Source organism: Natrix helvetica (genome assembly GCF_964273705.1).
Source record: "Natrix helvetica genome assembly, chromosome: Z".
Taxonomy (NCBI): domain Eukaryota; kingdom Metazoa; phylum Chordata; class Lepidosauria; order Squamata; family Natricidae; genus Natrix; species Natrix helvetica.
This window is the reverse complement of record NC_138554.1, coordinates 1,282,822-1,302,558: the sequence shown is the minus strand read 5'-3', so window position 1 is coordinate 1,302,558 and position 19,737 is coordinate 1,282,822. Positions and strand designations below refer to the sequence as shown.

The 19,737-nt window shown below is 52.4% G+C and overlaps 1 protein-coding gene across 1 annotated transcript; it reads left to right on the top strand.

The window, feature by feature from the left end:
• Nucleotides 1–721: 721 nt before the first annotated feature.
• On the top strand, nucleotides 722–19,670 carry LOC309381682 (CTD nuclear envelope phosphatase 1). Its single transcript, XM_081932951.1, has 8 exons — nucleotides 722–1,130; nucleotides 11,459–11,525; nucleotides 11,892–12,010; nucleotides 13,499–13,570; nucleotides 14,903–15,019; nucleotides 15,193–15,304; nucleotides 18,358–18,442; nucleotides 18,862–19,670. The coding sequence occupies exons 1-8, from the start codon at nucleotides 1,029–1,031 to the stop codon at nucleotides 18,920–18,922; spliced, it is 735 nt and encodes a 244-aa protein (XP_081789077.1). The 5' UTR covers nucleotides 722–1,028; the 3' UTR covers nucleotides 18,923–19,670.
• Nucleotides 19,671–19,737: the final 67 nt, after the last annotated feature.

The window sequence follows — 19,737 nt, the reverse complement described above, 5'->3', positions numbered from 1 at the left end:
AGTTGATGTCCACCCGTCTAGTGACCACAGTTGGTTTGGCCGAGTGTTAGAACCTGAGTGCTTCATTTTAAGGCCAAATCTAGATCTCTCTTTTTTTTTTTTACACAAAGGGAAACATAATTTTTGAAAAATGGACAAAAAGCAGAAATTGCAAGGATGCGTTTAAACCAGAACTCAAGGCCCCCAGAACTGCCAGCAGCTTTGGGACAGCCGCGTAACGACTCCAGGACCCAGAAGAAGAAAAATAAATAAATCCGAACTTCCCTGCTTAGTCTGTCTGTGTGTCTTTGTGTGTGTGTGTGAAAAACAACAACCCTGCAGTGTTGCCCACCGCCCCTCTGAAGATCAGCCTCAGCATCAAAACCCTGCCTGCTTTCCACAGTTGCAGGGTGTTAGAGAAACCACAAAAGAAGCAGGCGACAAAATACATATATGGAGAGAATTTATTTTTATTTTATTTGCATTTCAACTTGTGAGAGAAAAAGCGGGAAATGCCCGCGCATGCGTTTTCACTTTTCTTTTTCCCGTCTTGACGGCGCATGCGCGACTGAGCCGCACGCTGACTGGCCGGCTTCGGCTATCTCCTCTCTCGCTTTCAAATTCCTCCACGGTTTCCTTTATTTCTTTTTTTGGGGTTGGTTGGTTCATAAAGCGGAGGCGCGCATGCGCGGGCTTCTCTCGGCCCCGCCTTCTCCGCCTCCCTCGCCTTCTAATTGGACGCGCCTCCCGCCCTCTCTCGGCGCCCCGGAAGCAGACGCTGGGCGCTCGGTCGGTTGATCCGGAAGCGGTCCTTCTGGCAGCGGAGGCGAGCGTCGGCGGGGGAGGGGGGCCAGCGCTTCCCCCTCAGGCGGCCGGGCGAGCGAGCGAACGAGGGAGGGAGCCGGGATGGCGGGGCCCGCCGGCACGGGCTGACCCCCTCGGAGGGCCCTGCCGTCCTCCTCCTCTTTCCCCTCGGCCGTCCCTCCTTCCCCTGCTGGAAGCTGGCGGAGCTGGGCCGGGCCGGGGGCGCGGCGGGCCCCGCCGGCGGGATGATGCGCTCGCAGTGCCTGCTCGGGCTCCGGGCCTTCCTGGCCTTCGCCGCCAAGCTCTGGAGCTTCCTGCTCTACCTGCTGCGACGGCAGGCCCGCACCGTGAGTAGGGCGCCTCTGAGGACGTGCAGAGGGCGGGAGGGAGGTTTCTCTGTGGGAAGGAGGGGGGGGCTTGATAGGCAGCCTGTAAGTCCTTCCCTGCCCTCCTCCTTACTTGAGGGGGTTCTTGGAGACGTCTCAGGACCCGGCTAGGGAACATCATCAGTGCTAGGAGGGAGGGAGGGAGGGGGGGTTAAAGCGAGGAGGAGGAAGAGAGAAGAGGGGGGGGTGTCCTGGGTGCTCTCTGAGCTGGGTGGTTTTCTCACAGACGTTTCATGACCCAACTAGGTACTATTATCAGTAGTACAAGGGAGGGGGGTTTGAAGAGTAGAGGAAGGAACAGGGGAGGGGGAAAAAGAGGAGAAGAAGGGGATGAGGACTGTGGGGTCCTTGGGGGTCTCTGAGCTGGGTGGTTATTTTGCAGCTCTCATGACCCAACTAGGGTATATCATCAGTGCTAGGAGAGGGAGTGGCATTTGCAGGCAGGAGGAGGAAAAGGACTTTGGAGTCCTTAGTGTCCTCCTAGCTTGGTGGTTTCCTGGCAGACGTTTCATGACCCAGCTACATAACAACATCAGTGCTAGGAGGGAGTGGAGTTTGCGAGGAGGAGGAGGAACAACTGTAGGAGTCCTTGGTGCTCTCTGAGTCTTGGTTGTTTTCCTGGCAGACGTCTCGTGACCCAGCTAGGGAACCTCATCAGCGTCAGAAAGCTTTCCTCTCTCTTTATATCAAAGTTGGCTTGTCCTGTCAGTGTTCGAAGCGGTTTTGGTGGTTCCTTAATTGGGCTGTTTTGACCATTTGACTTGATTGCTTCAGTTGGTGCTTCCTTGATCAGCCTCTTGTTTCCTGCTTGGTGGTTGCCCTGATAACTAATCCTGGGTTTAATCTCTGCTTATCGGTGTGCCAGTTGCTGGTGAGCACCTCCTAATTGAGAGGTGGGAACCAATTGAGGAATTCCCAAGAACCCTAATCCACCAACACAGACGGGGAGAGCCACTGCGGCAGCATGTAAACAGAGAGCACACCTCCTTCCTTTCTAGCACTGATGAGGTTCCCTAGTTTGGTCATGAAATGCCTGCAAGGAAACCACCCAGCTCAGAGAGCACCAAGGATCCCACAGTCTCCTCCCTCCCTCCCTTCATTCCTTTCTCCCTCCCTCCCTTCCTCCCTCCCTCCCTTCATTCCTTCATTTCTTCCTTCCAGCACTGATGATGTTCCCTAGTTGGGTCATGAAACGTCTGCAAGGAAACCACCAAGCCCAGTGAGCACCAAGGATCCCACACTCCTCCCTCCCTCCCTTCATTCCTTTCTCCCTCCCTCCCTTCCTTCCTCCCTCCCTCCCTCCCTCCCTTCATTCCTTCATTTCTTCCTTCCAGCACTGATGATGTTCCCTAGTTGGGTCATGAAACGTCTGCAAGGAAACCACCAAGCCCAGTGAGCACCGAGGACCCCACAGTCCTCCTCCTTCCTTCCTTCCTTCCTCCCTCCCTCCCTCCCTCCCTCCCTCCCTTTCTCCCTTGTTCCTTCTTTTCTTCCTCCCTCTCTTCCTTCCTTTCTTCCTCCCTTCCTTCCTTTCTCCTTCCCTCCCTCCATTCCGTCATTTCTTCCTTCCAGCACTGATGATGTTCCCTAGTTGGGTCATGAAATGTCTGCAAGGAAACCACCAAGCTCAGAGACCCCCAAGGACCCCAGAGTCCTCCTCCCCTTCTTCTCCTCTTCCTCCTCCTCTCCCCAAATGTTTGCAAAGAGGCCATCCAACTCAGGGAGCACCAAGGAACCCACAACCTTCCTCCTTCTCCTCCTCCCTTCTTAAACTGATGATGTTCCCTAGTTGGGTCATAAAACATCTGCAAGGAAACCACCAAGCTCAGAGACCACCATGGACCCCAAAGTCCTCCTCTCCTTTTCCTCTTCCTCCTCCTTTCCCCAAATGTTTGCAAGGAAGCCATCCAGCTCAGAAAGCCCCACAGTCTCCTCCCTTCTCCTCCTCTTCTTTGCAAGACCTCCTTCCCTTCTAGCACTGATGACGTTCCCTAGTTGGGTCACGAAACATCTGCAAAAAAAAAGCCAACAAGCCCCCCTGCCCCCCCCCCGTCCAACCCTGAGCTACACACCTTCTCTTCCTATCGCAACCCCGTATTATGCACAGAGGAGGCTTCCACTTACCTGCTCCAGGTATCCAATCAGCTTGCGAGAGTCCAGGGTGGATCCATCCCTTGCTGGCCATAAATAACAGGGAAGGGCGCGATTCAAGGACGAGGGCAATCACAGGTCCCGTCCCTGAACCTCTGCCGTCAGATAAACGAAACCTGTTTCCTAGGTGACGACCACGGGCATTCCCGATACGTCCGACAAAGAACGGGCGTTGAGAGTGACGTAGGAGTGAAAGGATGGTGTGATGGGCTTGGCTGATGTGACCCCCTAAAGGAATTCAGCGGTGGGAAAGTAGAACCGGGTTGGTTAATTAAACGCCGTCCAAAACAACCCCCAGGCATAGCCATAAGCGGGTTGTTTTGATTTCTGTGGATGCCACAGCCTTAGTTTTAAGTTACTCTAGGTAGTAGTATCTCCCAAGATTATGAGCTGAGGGGAAGGAGGGGCAAATGACCCGGAGATTGTTCAAATTCACCCAACCCCCCCTCCAAAGGGAGAATTCAGCAGAGGGCCAGGCGGGTAACAGCCTCAGTTTGCAAGCACAGGTAGTCCTAGACTTACGACCACCAGGGAGCGTTTCTCTTGCTAAGCGAGGCAGTGAATTTGGAGCCATTTTACCACCTTTCCTGCCACGATGGCGGAGTTGAATCCCACCAGTCAAGCGAGCAACACGGTTGTTAAATGAATCCGGCTTTCCTCCCTTGACTTGACTGGTTGGAGGGTTGCAAAATTTGATTTTGTGCACACGCACACACCTGCAGGCTGCGGCCGTCGTAAATACGAACCAGTGGCCAAGCGTCCGGATTTCGATCAGGTGACCACGATGGTTCTAAATGTGAAAAACGCCCCTGAGTCGCTTTTTTCAGGGCTGCTTTATCTTCGAACGGTCGCTAAATGAACGGTTATAAGTCGAGGACTAACTGTACAACACTTCCCCGTTCTTCCTCTTAGTGTTGAAACTGGCTGGACTCAAGTTTTATGTCTTGATTGCAACTGGACGGTAAAAAGGGAATTTGTTTTATCTGGCGACAGAGAAAGATGGAGGAGAACGGAGGTGTGTTCAGACAATACAGGTAGTCCTTGACTTACGGCCGTAACTGAGCCCGGCATTTCTGTCACTAATCAGGACAGTGAAGGGAGTTTTGCCCCGTTTTTACGACTTTTTGGGCCATAATTATTAAGAGAATCGCAACCGTTGTTAAGTGAGTAACCCGGTTGTTAAGTCAATCCGGCTTCCCCGTGGGCTTCGCTTGTCCAAAGGTCGCGACGGGGGATCATGTGACCTCAGGGACACCGCACTGCGACCGTTGTAAGTAGGAATCCATTGCCCAGCGGCCGAATTTTGATCATGTGACTGCGGGGAGATGCGGCAATGGTTACAAGCGTCAAAAACGGTCAAATGTCCCTTTTTCTAGGGCCGTCATAACTTCAAACGGTCACTAAATGAAGTGTCGTAAATCGAGGACTACCTGTACCTGAATCTTGCTAACCTGTTAAGCTTGATATTTGTTGTGAATTGCAGGCCATCAATCCATCTCCGTCTCTTCTCTATGATGGGGGAATCTGAGTCACAAGATTCTCAGATTTCATCTCTCTCTCTTTCTTTCTCACTTTCTCACTCTTTCTTTCACTCTCTCTCTTTCTCTCACACTCTTTCACGCTCCCTTTCTCACTCTTACTCTTCCTCTTTCACTCTCACTCTCTCGCTCTTTTTCATGCTTTCTCTTTCACTTTCTCACTTTCTGTCACTCTCTTTCTCTTTCACTTTCTTTCTCACTTCTCTCTCACTCACTCTTTCTCACTCTTTCACTCTGTCTTTCTCTCACACTCTCTCACTCACTCTTTCTCACTCTTTCACTCTCTCTTTCTCTCATACTCTCTTTCACTCTCTCGCTCACTCTTTCACTCTCACTCTCACTTTTTCTTTCTTTCTCTTTCACTCACTCTTTCTCTCACTCATTCTCTTTCACTCTCTCTCACACTCTTCACTCTTCTTTCTCACTCACTCACTCTCTTTTTTTCTTTTTCACTCTCTCACTGTCATTCTCACTCTCTTTCACATTCTCTCCCTCTCTCTCTCTCTTTCTTTCTCTTTCACTCTCATTCTCTCTCTCCCTCTCTCTCTCTCTTTCTTTCTTTCTCCTTCGCTCTCATTCTCTCCCTCCCTCTCTCTCTCTTTCACATTCTCTCCCTCTCACACACGCACACTCTCTCCCTCCCTCTTTCCTTATAAAGCAATCAATCATTAATCAATTACCCATGACTGTTGGATAATTAATGTGCCTTCTGGCTTCTGTCACCCCAACCTTTGGAGGTGGGTTTCCCCCTTTTCTGGCTGAGGGGATCTCAAACGGGAGGAGAAAAACCGGAGCCTGAATCAGAAGGGGAAACCTCCGAGGCTTTTGAACCAGAGGCAGCCGTTTGTTTGTCTGACGTGGCCCAGGGTTTCCTGTTTGAGCGGGGTGGTGGTGGTGGTGGGTTGGACTAGAAGACCTCCAGGGTCCCCACCAACTCTCTTGTTCTGCTAAATGAATCCAATCCAGAAGCCCCTGTGCCATTTCGCCCCTGGCCTGGGCTCCTCTTAGGTGAGACGGCCACAAGACATTTCACGCCAACTTAGGACAATGCTTTTGTTTGACCCAGCAAATATCATTCCCCCCCCCCCCCAATATCTTTTCGGTGCTTCCATATTTTAATGTCACATTAGGGGTGGGGGTGGGGGTGGGGGGCTTGGCTGAAGGATTTGAAAGTGAAAGAACGGGTGCCTGCTGACCCCAGAGACGAACGAGGGCACTGTGGGTGTTTCTGTGGGGGTGTCTGCTGAGCTGCTGAGGACTCCAGTGTCACACCCGAAGCTTGCTCGCTCTTCTTCTTCTTCTCCCCCCACTATTACAAAAATGTTTTTGTGGGCTCTATTCTAGACAAAGGTAGCTGCTGCTCTGGGTGTGTTTTTGTGTGTCTACACAATGTCCCCTTTATGACTTCTGGGACTTCGATTCCCAGAATTCCTCAGTGGGCCTGCGGCCATCATCCATCCGTCCCCCCTCCCCCCACCTTTCTGTTTATTCATCTTCTATCACCCTGTTTGGGTAGCAAATGGGGAGGGGAGGCAGACAGAGATGGCTTAGGTATTATCTCCAGCTGTAATATAGGAGCCGTAGGGCTGGAAGGGACCTTTGGGGGTCATCTAGTCCAACCCCGAACAGGAGGCCCTATATACCAGAGATGGCTAACTTTTTTGTCATTCGGTGCCAAAAGTGTGCATGAGTGTGTGAGCCCACACCTATAATGCAATGTGTGTGTGACATAGGTAGGTAGGTAGGTAGATATGATAGATATGGTAGATAGATGATGATAGATAGATAGATAGATAGATAGATAGATAGATAGATAGGGTAGCTAGATAGATATGGTAGGTAGATAGATATGGTAGGTAGATAGATAAACAGACAGACAGATAGATGATAGATAGATATGGTAGATAGATAGATGATAGATAGATGGATGGATGGATGGATACATAGATAGATAGGTAGATAGATAGATATGGTAGATAGATAGATAGATAGATAGATAGATAGATAGATAGATAGATAGATAGATGATAGATAGATAGATAGATAGATAGATAGATAGATAGATAGTTAAGATAAGATAGATAGATAGATAAGATAGATAGATAGATAGATAGATAGATAGATAGATAGATAGATAGATATGGTAGATAGATAGATAGATAAGATAGATAAGATAGATAGATAGATAGATAGATAGATAGATAGATAGATAGATAGATATGGTAGATAGATAGATAGATAGATAGATAGATAGATAGATAGATAGATGATAGATAGATATGGTAGATAGATAGGTAGATGATAGATTAGACAGATAGGAAGGGAGGGAGGTAAGTAGATGGTAGATAGATAGATAGATAGATAGATAGATAGATAGATAGATGATAGATAGATGATAGATAGATAGATAGATAGATAGATAGATAGATAGATAGATAGACAGACAAATATAAGATAAATAGATATGGTAGATAGATAGTGTGTGTGTGTTCTGCTCAAATAAGGGGTTGGACTAGATGACCTCCAAGAGCCCTCCCAGCTCTGTTATTCTGTTACTCCGTGATCATCCAGATGAGCCCCCTCATTGGAAGTTTTAGTCTCCCTCAGGTTTCAGCGGGGCTTGTTGGCGTAATCCTAACCATTAGCCCGTGGGACTGCTTGCCACCAGAAGCTGTGGGTGCTTCATCCCTTGGAGGTTTTGAAGGAGAGACTGGAGAGCCACTGCTCTGCAACGGTGCAGGGCTGGACTAGAAGGCCTCCAAGGTCCCTTCCAGCTCTGTTCCATTCTAGACCCTTGGCCTCTGCAACGGAAGATCGGGCACTTTGCACGCGCGTGTGTCAGCCGAGGCCTTCCCGAGCAAAGTCAATCCGCTTCCCTTTTGTTTGGAGAAGGCAAAACGCCCCCGTGGGGGTTTGGGAGCCAGGATGAGGCCGGACGGTGGTTCCTTCTTTGTTCGAATTCCACTTCCTCCTTTCTCAACCCCCCAAAATAGCCGGAGCTGCTATTTCTGGGCCCTCCCCACCACACCCAGGCCTGTCGCTTGGAGGGCAGCTCGGCTGCCACGCTCCCATCTGGCATCGCCACAGCATCGGGCCCCGAGCTCTCCTCTTGCGCCTGCTGCGCCTAGGAGGTCTCCCTCTGAAGGGGAGGGGAGGGGTCCCTTTCGGTGTTGCCTGGGGGAACCAAGACACAAAGGCAACAGCCATGGGGAGCGGGGAGGCTCTCCAGATCAGTGGTCACCAACTTGGGGTCTGCGGAATAATGTTGGTGGCCCGCTGAAAAATGAGTTGCACATTTTTATATTGCACTCAATCCGGGGTCCTCAAAGTATGGCCACTGGGCTGGATACGTGCCACGGACGCTTGCGTTGCTGCAGGGAGTCTCCCCCTTCGGGGTCTTTTTGTGGGGGGCGGAAATCCCGACTTGGGGTCTGCTTTGGCCTCCTGGTGGGGGGCTTTGGGCGAAGGCTGGAGGGCCTCGGTCCAGTGGGACTGCATCACGGCCTGGAACTGGCCGCTGAGCCTCCAGGCGTTGGCACCTGGCCGTGCACTCCCGCAGGTCCTCTCTCTGCTTGGAAAGCCCATGCTCCTAGTCCTCAGCGAGGGGCTTCTGCTGAGCCTCCTTCTCGGCCAGATCCAATTTGAACGGAGCTGTTTTGCCAGCTCTTTCTCCCGGGGGCTGCTTAGCTGCAGCAACGGCTTCCCGTTGGGGCCCTAAGGAGCCCGGGTGAGGAGTGGCTGGGAGGGGTGAGCAGAGCCTGGCGGGGTGCCCCTCGACGTGAGTGACCTCGAGTTGGCCACACCCACCCAGTCATGCAACCCCCCCCCTAGCCACGCCCACCCAGCCAATCCTTACATCATTTCGTGGTGCGCGGGATTTAAAATTATGAATTTAGCGGTCCCTGAGGCCGGAAAGTTTGGGGTTAGGGTTACTTTCTCCTGTCTGGGTATGGGGGGGGGGGGCAGAGTCATCATATCCCCCCCCCCTGGAGAGGATAACAGAATAACAAAGCTGGAAGGGACCCCCCCCTCAAACAGGAGACCCTATACCAGCGATGAACGAGGGCCCAAACTCAAACGCATGTCTGTGCATGGGCAGCGCTGGGGGCACGGAAACCTGAAAATCAGGCATATCACGGCCCTTTGCCATTTGAGACAAGCTGTCCGGTCTTCAAAATCATGGAGCCACCCACAACCTAGAGGCCATCTAGTTCAACCCCCTGCTCCAGCAGGAGACCCTAGAACCATTCGGGCCAACCTCTTCTTAACCCCCCCCCCCCCGTTTTATCTTCTTCTTGTGACTGGGATTCTATTTGCAGTTTTTTTTCTCCTCTAATTTGAGTTCACATATTGGGGGGCAGGGGGGACGACAATGTAAATAGGATTGGGAGGTCCCCCCACCCCTCTCAAAACACATTGGCATCCTGGACTCCGTTGTGGGTTATTCCAGGGGGCAGGGGCTCTGGGGTTGTATTCCCCCATTCCCCCACCCTCGGGAAGGGGCCAGTTGGGGGGGGGGGGCTTCACCCTCCTTGGATAAGGACCCTCCCAGCTCTGTTGAGTTGAGAGCAGGAGTCTCCTTCCTCCACTCAAAAAAACCCCTGTTCTTTCTTTCTTTCCTTTTCTTCCTTCCTTTCTTTCTCTCTCTCATTTTTCTTTCTCTCTCTCTCTCTTTCTCTCTCTTCTTCCTTTCTTCTTTCCTTTCTCTTTTTCTTTCTCTTTTTCTTTCTCTCTCTTTTTTCTTTCTTTATCTCTCTCTTTTTTCTCTTTTCTTCCTTCTTTCCTCTCTCTTTCTCTCTTTCTTTCTCTTTTCTGCCTTCCTTCCTCTCTCTTTCTTTTTTCTCTCTTTTTCATTCTTTCTTTCTTTTTCTTCCCCTTTCTTTTTTCTTTTTTATCTCTCTTTTTCCCTTTTTCTTTCTCTTTTCTTTCTTCCTTCTTTCCTTTCTTTCTCTCTCTTTCATTCTCTTCCTTTTTCTTTCTCTCTCTTTTCTTTCTCTCTCTTTTCTTTCTTTCTCTCTCTTTCTATTTTTTCTGTTCCAACCTTCCTCTCTCTTTCTCTCTTTTTCATTCTTCTTTCTCTCTCTTTTCCTTCCTTCCTTCCTTCCTTTCTTTCCCAAATACGGGAACCATTCCTCGGTCTAATAGCTTGTACCCTCTCCCCCTTTTTGCCAAGTCAGCGAGCTCCCCCCCCAACAGATAGGTCTCGTTGTCCAGCCCCCCCCCCCTGTCTCTTCCTCATGGCCTTCCCTGCCCTTCCCCTCCTGCTGGGCTGGAGACCCTGGCCAGCTTCCCAACCACAGGGAGCTAATTTTGGAAGAAGAGCTGGTGGGGTGGGAGGGGGCCAGCCAGAGGCACCAGGGTCTGGAGGGCCCTGAAGGAGAGAGGAAGGGGGGTGGGCTCTTGGCATGCAGAAACGTGTGTGTGTGTGTGTGTGTGTGTGTGTGTGTGTGTGTGTGTGACAGAAGCAGAGAGGAGGGGGCTGCAGAGAGGGTGCCCTTGGGACGGAGGGCCTGAGCCTTTGGCCAGGAGCAGCTGGTGGGGAGAGTCAGAAATAGACTTGGTAGAGCTTCTAAATGTTAAGGTGCCCTGTTGCCCCCTGTGATTGATGGCCTGATGCCCTAAGTGGCATGAGGTCCTCCCTCCCTCCCCCCTTCTCTTTCTCCATCCCTCCTTTCTTTCTCCTTTTCCTTTTTTCTCCCTCTTTCTCCTCCCTTCAATTATCTTCCTTTCTTCCTTCCTTCTCACCTTACCTTCCTTGCTCCCTCGCTCCCTTATCTATCTTTCTCTATACTTTCCTTTTTCCTTTCCTCTTCCCTCCCTCCCCTTTCCTTTCTTCCTTCCCCTTCCCTCCTTCCTTCCCTTCCCTTCTCCTTTCTTTTTTCCTTCCCCTTCTCTCCTTCCTTCTTCCACTCCTCCCCCTCCCCTCCTTCTCCCTCCCTCCCACTCTCCTTCATCCTCCCATCCTGCCTTCTACTTCCTCCCCCTTCTCTCCTTCCTTCCTTTCTCTTTCCTCCTTCCCCTTCTCTTTCCTTTCTTCCTTTCCTCCCTCCCTCCTTTCTCATTTGCTTTAATTCCTTTCTTCTTTGTCTTTATCTCTTCCTTCCCTCCCTCCCTCTCTTTTCCTTCCTTCCTCCCTTTCTCTTTCCTTTCCTCCTTCCCCTTCTCTTTCCTTCTCCTTCCTTCTTCCCCTCCTCCCCCTCCCCTCCTTCTCTCTCCTTCCCACCCTCCTTCATCCTCCCATCCTGCCTCCTACTTCCTCCCCCTTCCTTCCCCTTTCCTTTCCTCCTTCCCCTTCTCTTTCCTTCCTTCCTTTCCTCCCTTGTCTTTATCTCTTCCTTCCCTTCCTCCCTCCTTCTCTTTTCCTTCCTTCCTTCTCTCCTTAACAGTGGCCCTTTCCTCCCTTCCGTGTGTCAGTAAGCGAGGAAGACTCCGTGGCCACTCAGAAACACCCCAATGCGGGAGTCCTGGCATCCCGGCACTCTTAACGGCTAATCCTGGCTTTCCTTCCTCAGTGGTTGCGCTGCGTCTGGGTGTGTCCTCGGCCAGCTTTCACACTCCCAACCCTGACGTTGTTGTCGTTGTTGTGTGTTTTGCCTACAGGTGATCCAGTATCAAACGGTGCGGTACGATATTCTCCCTCTTTCCCGAGTTTCGCGAGAACGGCTGAGTAAGTAGGCTCTCCTCTCTCCTCCCTTGGATGTTCCCCAGGGTGGGGGTGGGCACTGGAAGGGGTTGGGGGGACGAACAGACAGCAGGGCCTTTTGTCTCTCTCCTCCTATTATGATTGATTGATAAAGCCAATGTGGGCAGCTTCCAAACATTAAATGAACACTAATTCATTCAGTGACCGTTCCAAGTTGCAGTGGCCATTCCCTTAACAGCCCTGGCAACGAAATGTCGTAAAATGGGGCCCAGCTGACTTTAACAAATGCCTCGCTTAGCCACGGCGGACATAAGTCGAGGACCCCCTGTCGTAAAAAAAGCCATTAAGAAAAAGCCCCCCACCCCTCTTTTCCCCCCCTTTCTCTGGCAGATCAGGTGAAGAGGAAGATCCTCGTCCTGGACCTGGACGAGACCCTCATCCACTCGCATCACGACGGGGTCCTCAGGCCTACCGTGAGACCGGGAACCCCTCCTGACTTCATCCTGAAGGTGAGCCTCTTCGGGAAGGGGCGGGGGGCAGAGACAACGGGGGTCAAGAGAGCTGGGTCAAAACAGGGGCGGTGGTCCCGACGTGCTCTTGACCTGCAGACCTGCACGTCATCTGGACCGGCCATAGGCCTCCCTCGGACGGGGCTGGGGTCCGGCTGCTCACACAACTTTCAGGTGTGGTTTGAGATGGAGGGCAGGCGGGGGGGGGGGGAGGCACTGAATCGTGCTTCATCCGTCAATTTGCCTTGACGTAAACAAAACGCCTCCACTTTTGCGTCTGTCTAATTGCTTTTGGAAAGTGAGGGGAGCCAAATGTCAACCCATAAAGTTGCCATCGTGAGAGAAGAGGGGGGGAAGCGCATTCCACGCATACTTTCGGCTAGAGTCGGATCTCAGATTACCGCAGCAGGCTTGGGAGGTGTGCACCTCATTGGGGAATGTGATTTATGTCACAGACTGAGGGGAGGGAAGGAACGGGGGGGGGGGGGGGAAGTGCAGCTATAACTCAAATGAGGCTCAGATCTGAGTGCAATTAGGTCTTGCCAAAATGATGCTCCTAATAAAATGACTAGGTTTCTTTTGAAACTTGGCTTGAGACTCATGAATCAATTCGGGCATCTTTCGGAAACCTGACACCTGGTAATTTAAGCCCCACCCCAAAAATAAGCCCCAGTTAAGCTCTTCAGCCAGGCATTTTAGTACCGTATTTCCCCGAAAATAAGACCTAAATGGAAAATAATGCATCTTTTGGAGCAAAAATTAATATAAGACCCAGTCTTATTTTCGGGGAAACACGGTATCTTCTATGTCTATTTCTGTACTATCTACTAGTCTGTCTATATACCTACCTACCCAATATTATCTACTATCTACCTATCAATCATCCATCTATCATCTATATATATCATCTGTCCGATCATCCGTCAAATATGTCTATTCTTGTCTATCAGTCTGTAGCCGTGCTGTAAACTCACTCTGTAAACTGCTTAGAGTGGGGGCTACAAAGCCCCCGTGAAGCCGTATATGAAGTCTAGATGCTATTCCTTGGGAAGGGAGGGAGATGAGGAGGAAGGAAGCTGTAGTGGCGCAGTGGTTAGTGCCGTATTGCAGGCCCACTCTGCCCACTGCCAGCAGTTCGATCCTGACTGGCTCAAGGTTGACTCAGCCTTCCGTCCTTCCTGCCGAGGTTGGTAAAATGAGGACCAATATTGTTGGGGGGGGGGGAAGCGGGCAAGAGGCTGACTCTGCAATCCACTTAGAGAGGGGGACGGGTTGATGCCAAAGCGTTGGGGAACTGCAGTCCTGTAGCTCCCCTGCGACTCCTCAGTAGTTTGGTTCCGGGAAATGGGTGTAGTTGGTTGCACAATTGCCTGCTTTTGGGTGTGTGTGTGTGTCAAATGCTGGCTCTCCGTACCCTTCGTGGCTCTTTGTTCCTTTTTCTCGTTCCTTTTCTCTCGTGACCCTTCTAATGACCGTTCCTTTCCCCAGGTCGTCATAGATAAGCACCCGGTCCGGTTTTTTGTACATAAGAGGCCGCATGTGGACTTTTTTCTAGAAGTGGTAAGCACACGACGTTTGCATGCCGGGGGTGGGTGGGTGTTGCGGGTGTGTTTCTGACGACAGTGTTTTGGCTATGGAGGTGAAGCTTCCCCTCCGACACACACACACACACACACACACACACAGGGATTCAGGAGGTCTCTGTGTTGTGACCCAGCTCCCCAAACACGACCAACCCTTTGAAGTGAACTCAAAATATTCCTTTTTTTGGAGCGCCGGCAGCCCCGGCAGCCCCGGCAGCCCCGGCAAAAAGTTTCTCACCGCAGGCTGACAAGTCCGTCCGGCAGGGAGAGGAATAATTGTCTGCCACTTCTATTCCTCTCCGCCCCCCAGAGCTAGGGTGAGGCTTCACTAGCAGCAGTGGCTCTTCCGTCCCGAGGACTGGCCCATAGATTTCCACTGTTCTCCTCTCCTCTGCTTTCTGCACATCAGGCACTGGACCCAGCTGTTCCTCCTCTTTTTCATCACCTGGGGGGTGTTGACTCTCCACCTGAGGGCTGACGGACAGCCCAGGCTCCACCCCTGTCTCTCTCTGCCACCTCCATTCCCCCTTCCCCTCGGGTTGCCCTGATGTTGACCCTGATTCCCACACCTCCTCCTCCTCCGATTTGGCTCCCGGAGGGGCCCGCGGCCGATAGGCCACAACACTCTGACTATAGAGACAAAAGGCTAGACAAGCCAGAAAAGGGGGACCTCCTGGCAGTGGCATCTCTTTTGTTCCTGACACAAACTCCACACAGGCTCGTTCTGGGGCGGGGGGCGGCTCTTACCACTGGGGATGCCCACCCCTTGGGGTCCAGTCCCCAAACGGTCAGGAGGGTGTCATTGCTGGGAAGGTCCTCATTTAGTGACCATCTGACACTGATAGAAAGAGACTCGGGAACTTTTTCCACGCTTGTGACCGTTGCGGCATAATCCCCGTGGTCGCGTGGTTTATATCCCGATGCCTGAAAACTGGCTCAAATTTAGACTTTTAAACTTTTGTTTCGCCGACGGTTCGATAACAAAGGTAGAAATTAGAAATTGGAAGAATATCATTACACAGAAAGGAAGAATGTTATTGCCGCTATTACTATGCGTTTGTAAATCAACTCTGACAATACACTGCCTGTTAAACATTTATATATGGGAAAATACATAAATTAAAAACCTATGCTTCCTCCTCCCCCTGTTCCTCCTCTCTTCCTTCTCTCTCCTCTTCCTCCTCCTCCTCTTCCTCCCCCTTCTCCTCTCTTCCTTCTTCCTCCGCCTTCCTCCTCCCCCTGCTCCTCCTCCTCCCTTCCTTCTCCCCGTCCTCCTCTTCCTCCTCTTCCTCCCCCCTCCCTCTCACAGGTGAGCCAGTGGTACGAGCTCGTAGTCTTCACAGCCAGCATGGAAATCTATGGATCGGCTGTAGCCGACAAGCTAGACAATAACAGGAGCATCCTCAGGCGGAGATACTACAGGCAGGTGAGTGGCCACGCGGGACCCCTTTCCCTCCCCTGGAGCCCAAAGCACCCCCACCCTCCACCCGGGCTCCTGAGCTGCCCTCCTTCCCGCTCGGCGTGTGCCCCGTAGCCTTCGGAGGGCTCTGACGTGTTCCTCCCTCTCTGTGTTGTTCTCTCCCCCCCACCCCCCCGCAGCACTGCACTTTGGAGGTGGGCAGTTACATCAAAGACCTTTCGGTGGTCCACAATGACCTCTCCAGCATTGTCATCTTGGACAATTCCCCGGGAGCCTACAGGAGCCATCCAGGCAAGGAGGGGGTCTTTCCATCTTGTTGTTTTTTTTAATTTAATTTTGTGGGGTTCCCTCCCTGTTCTCTGCCCTGGGTGATTTCCTCACGGACGTTTCGTGACCCAGCTAGGGAACATCAGGGATTTGCAGGGTGGAGGAAAAAGAGAAGGGGTGATGAGGAGGAAGAGGAGGAAGAATGTAGACTAACAGACTAACAGAGGTGGAAGAGACCTTGGAGGTCTTCTAGTCCAGCCCCTTGCTCAAGCAGCAGACCCTACAGCAGGGGTGTCCAAACTTGAGAACTTTAAGACTTGTGGACTTCAACTCCCAGAATTCCCCCTGGCTGGGGAATTCTGGGAGTTGAAGTCCACAAGTCTTAAAGTTCCCAAGTTTGGACACCCCTGCCTTAACAGTTGGAGGGGAGGGGGCCGAGGAAGAAGAGAAGGGGAGGAGGGTTCTTGGTGCTCTTAAAACTTAGCGGTTTTCCTTCAGACGTTTCACAACCCGACTAGGGAACATCATCAGAGTGAGGAGGAGGAGGACTGAGGGAGTCCTTGGGTCCCCTCTGAGCTGGGGGGGGGGGTTGTTTCCTTGCAAACATTTGGGGAGAGGGGGAACATGAGGGGAGGACGACTGTGGGCTCCTTGGTGCTCTCAAATCTTGGCGTTTTATGACCCAACTAGGGAACATCATCAGCGTTGGAAGGGAGTGGGGTTTTGGAGAGGAGGAAGGAGGAGGAGAACAGGACACGGCCGTTTTCTTGCAGGCGTTTCACAACCCAACTAGGGTGTCGGGGTTCCAAACATCATCCAAAATTAAATCAGAGCCCGAGGCAAAGGATTCCTCAAAGTTCCCATTGATGAAAAGAGCCACGTTGGCACATCTGGGGAAACCCCGAATCTGGAAGCTTCCCGCTTTTCCCCGTCCGGTTGAAAGTTCAAGATCTTGCATCCCCCCACCCACAATCCCATCCCATGGTCCCACCTCCCACTGCCACGAAGACAGAATCCACCCATCCAATTCCGGTCAGGTGCAGAGATGCAAAGAGAAAGGATGACCTTGGCTTTCTTGAAAGAATCTTGTTATGGCTGCCTCTCATCTAACTCCTTACAATCCCATTTTCCCACCATAGAAAACGCACCGTAGAATAATAGAAAGTGCGGCAGGCCTAAGATCCAAAAGAAAAGATGCCCGCAGGCCTGACAGTGTTGGAAGGGAGAGGAGCTTGTGGAGAGGAGGAGAAGTTTCCTTGCAGGCGTTTCATGACCTAACTAGGGAACATCAACCGTTCTAGGAGGGAGTGGGGTTTGCCGAGAGAGGAGGAGGAGGAGGAAGAGGAGGCGGGGGTTGCGCTTTTCCTGCCAGGGAAACCCTGATGTGCAAGTCACTTCCTATTGCACCACAGTTGTACAAGTCCTAAAATGGGCTTGGCCTGAAACGTGCAAGATTGGGCAAAAAAAGGAGAAGAAGCCGAGTGAAAGCGGAGCCCCCCCCCCCCCCCCCGGCTTCCCAGGAAGAGATCTAGCCAAAGCCAAAGAGATCCTCCTGGATTTAAATGACCCTGTGTCCCCAAGAGTCTTCAGGCAGCTGGACTACGCCATAGAGCACACTCCCAGAGCGTCCACTGCCGGAAGACTCTCTGCCCAGGTCATGGAGAGGCGTGTGAGCGTGGAGCGGAAGAGGCGCTCGGACAAACCGGCAACCCCAAAACAATAAGCCCCCCCCCCTGATAATAAGGCCACGGCCATATTTGGGGGGTGGAAAGAAAATAAGACCCCGTCTGGTTTGTGGGGGGAAACACGGTAGGTTAGAGCTAGGGAAGAGATCAGGGAAAAAGGAGAAATGGAGAAGATCTCCAGAAGGGCGAAGCTTTTGAGCTTGGGAAGGAAGAGGATGGAGGTTTAAGAGGCGTACAGCAGTTTGGTATAGTAGTTAAAGCACAAGGTTAGAAATCGGGAGTAGGGGAATTCTAGTCCTGCTTTAGACACAGCTTGAGTGACTTTGAGCCAATCGCTAGGAGACGCAGAGTTCTAGTTCAGCTTCTCCTTGAAAACTGGGTGGCTTTGGACCTTCTCAAAACAGGCAACCTCACTGGGTGGTGGTTAGGTGTGGGGAGGGGAAGCTGGCTGGGTAACTTTGGGCAAAATCGCTAGGTGACAGGGAGTTCTAGTCCCACTTTAGACGTGAACATTGACTGGATGAGTTCGGACCATTCACTTTCTCAACCCAGGCTACCTCGCTGGGCTGTTGTGTTGGGGGGAGGGCGAGCTGGCTGAGTAACTTTGGGCAAAATCTCTAGGAGACGGGGAGTTCTAGTTCGCCTTATCCATGAAAACGGACTGGGTGACTTTGAACCAGTCGTTTTCTCAACCCCTTGCTGGGTGGTCGTCCTGCGTGAGGGGGAGCGGGGGCTGGTTGGAATTTGGGGCAGTCCCCCCCGGAGACCGTGAGTTCCAGTCTCGCCGTAGGGATGGAAAGCCAAGCTGGGCGCCTTCGGCCCACTACATTTCCCACCTTCAGTTGTTCATAAAATGAATCATAAAATCAGGAGATAAATGCAAATAATAAAGCCGGCACAACGCTGAACTCGGTACCTTCGGCATCTCTTTACAGTCCTTGAGGGGTGGGATTTGGGGTGGGGGTAGGCAATTGTTTTGGGGGCGGGGGTGGGGGGGCGTGTGGTCGCCTTGGTCCCAGGGAGAGGGGGCCTTAAGTGTTGCTACTAGAGGGGGGCGTGCCCTTTTTAAGACTTGTGGACTTCGACTCCCAGAATTCCCCCGCCATTTCTCCTTTCCACTTTGCCGAAGTCAAGATCTATGACGCCTACGACTTCATTCCCACCTTCTATTAAGAAAGTTACTGGGAGTTCAAGTCCACAAGTCTTAAAAAGGGGCCACGTTGACACCTCCCTCTGCTGGAGCTTTGGTGGGAGGGGGCTGCTGCTGCTGCTGTCCCCTTTCCTATGCTCGGGACCCCTGGAGACCCCCAGGACTTTCTGCCCTGGCCGGCCCTGGGCTTCCGACGTCTCTACTCGGTTGGGTGAACGAGACGCTTGCTTCTCTCTCCGGCAGATAACGCGATCCCCATCAAGTCGTGGTTCAGCGACCCCAGTGACACGGCCCTCCTCAACCTCCTCCCCATGCTCGATGCCTTGAGGTAACAGCCCTGGCAGGGAGGGAGGGAGGGAGGGAGGGGAGGGTCTCAGCCTTGGAGGGGAGGGGGCTTCGTACGGGAAAGGGGGTGGTCTTAGCCCCAAGTGGGTATCTTGGCAGGACAGCCTGGGATTGGCTTGCAGGGCTTTGGTCTGGGGGTCAAGGCATCTGGCTACACACTGGGAGACAGGGAGTTCTAGTCCCGCCTCAGCCATGAAAGCCAGTTGGGTGACTTTGGGCCAATCACTGGGAGACTGGGAGTTCTAGTCCACCTTATCCATGCTACATGGAGGAAGGTGTGTTGCTACAGCCGCCTCTTTCAATTTATTTCTAAAATAAGGAAAATGGGAGATAAATTTTAAAAAAGATTTTTGTCCGTCCATCCATCCGAAGCCACCCCTGATTGGCTCTCCTTCCGTCCAGGTTCACAGCGGACGTCCGGTCGGTGCTCAGCCGCAACCTGCATCAACACCGCCTCTGGTGACGGCGGCTCCTCCTTTCTTCAGGATTTGGCCACGACCTCTGCCTTATCCCGCCATTGTGACCTGCCCCCACGCGGCCGCGGCCGACAAAAAGGCCTTCAGACTCAACGGCAGGGGACGTGGCCTGTGGGGGAGGACTCCCGTTTTGGCCTCGTCCTGTGGCCGTCGGCCGTCCTCTCGCCTCCCACCCTGTGGACTGGCAGTGACTCAGCCGGGTGGGGAGAGGGGCCGCGTTGCGCGGCACGACACCGGCAATCCCGGGACGCACAAGAAAGGGGGTGAAAACTGCGCCAGCCGCCGAGAGCAACGCTTGGACAGACTTGTTTTGGATAGGAGGCTGTGTTCCACAGTGGGAAGAGCACCTCGCCTCCCTCCCCAGCTTCCCTGTGGTTTTCGTTTCTTCCCGTTCCCTCCCCCCCCCTTCACAACGGCAATCCTCAGATAAAAGGTGGGGAGGGGGTCGCTTCGTCCAAGGAGCTTTCGAGTGACTGCCTTCCTTTCCAAGGGGTCCTTCCAGCCCCCCGTCTTCCTCCCCTCTTTGGCGGAAGCAGTCGGCCCTTCCGCTCGGATCGGTGTGGCAGATGGGGTCCCCCTCTTCCCTCCCCTCCCTCCTTGTGCCAGGATGGCTTGGGTTTTATTTTATTTCTCGGACTTCTGGGACGGGCAGGGGTCTCGAGGGGGGAGATACGAGACAGGCTTTGAACTGAGGTGGAAAAAGGAAAAGAAAAAAAGAAAGAAAAAACACTCAAACTGTCTGGTGCCCATTCTTATTGGCCCCCAAAAAGGGAGTTGGCAGAAGGTGGGTGGGGCGGGGGTC

Coding starts and splice junctions, on each gene's coding strand:
- LOC309381682 (XM_081932951.1), top strand. CDS start 1,029: ATGATGCGCTCGCAGTGCCTGCTCGGGCTCCGGGCCTTCCTGGCCTTC. Junction 11,526..11,891: donor AGTTTCGCGAGAACGGCTGA/GTAAGTAGGCTC, acceptor TTTCTCTGGCAG/ATCAGGTGAAGAGGAAGATC. Junction 15,305..18,357: donor AGCCTACAGGAGCCATCCAG/GCAAGGAGGGGG, acceptor TCTCTCCGGCAG/ATAACGCGATCCCCATCAAG.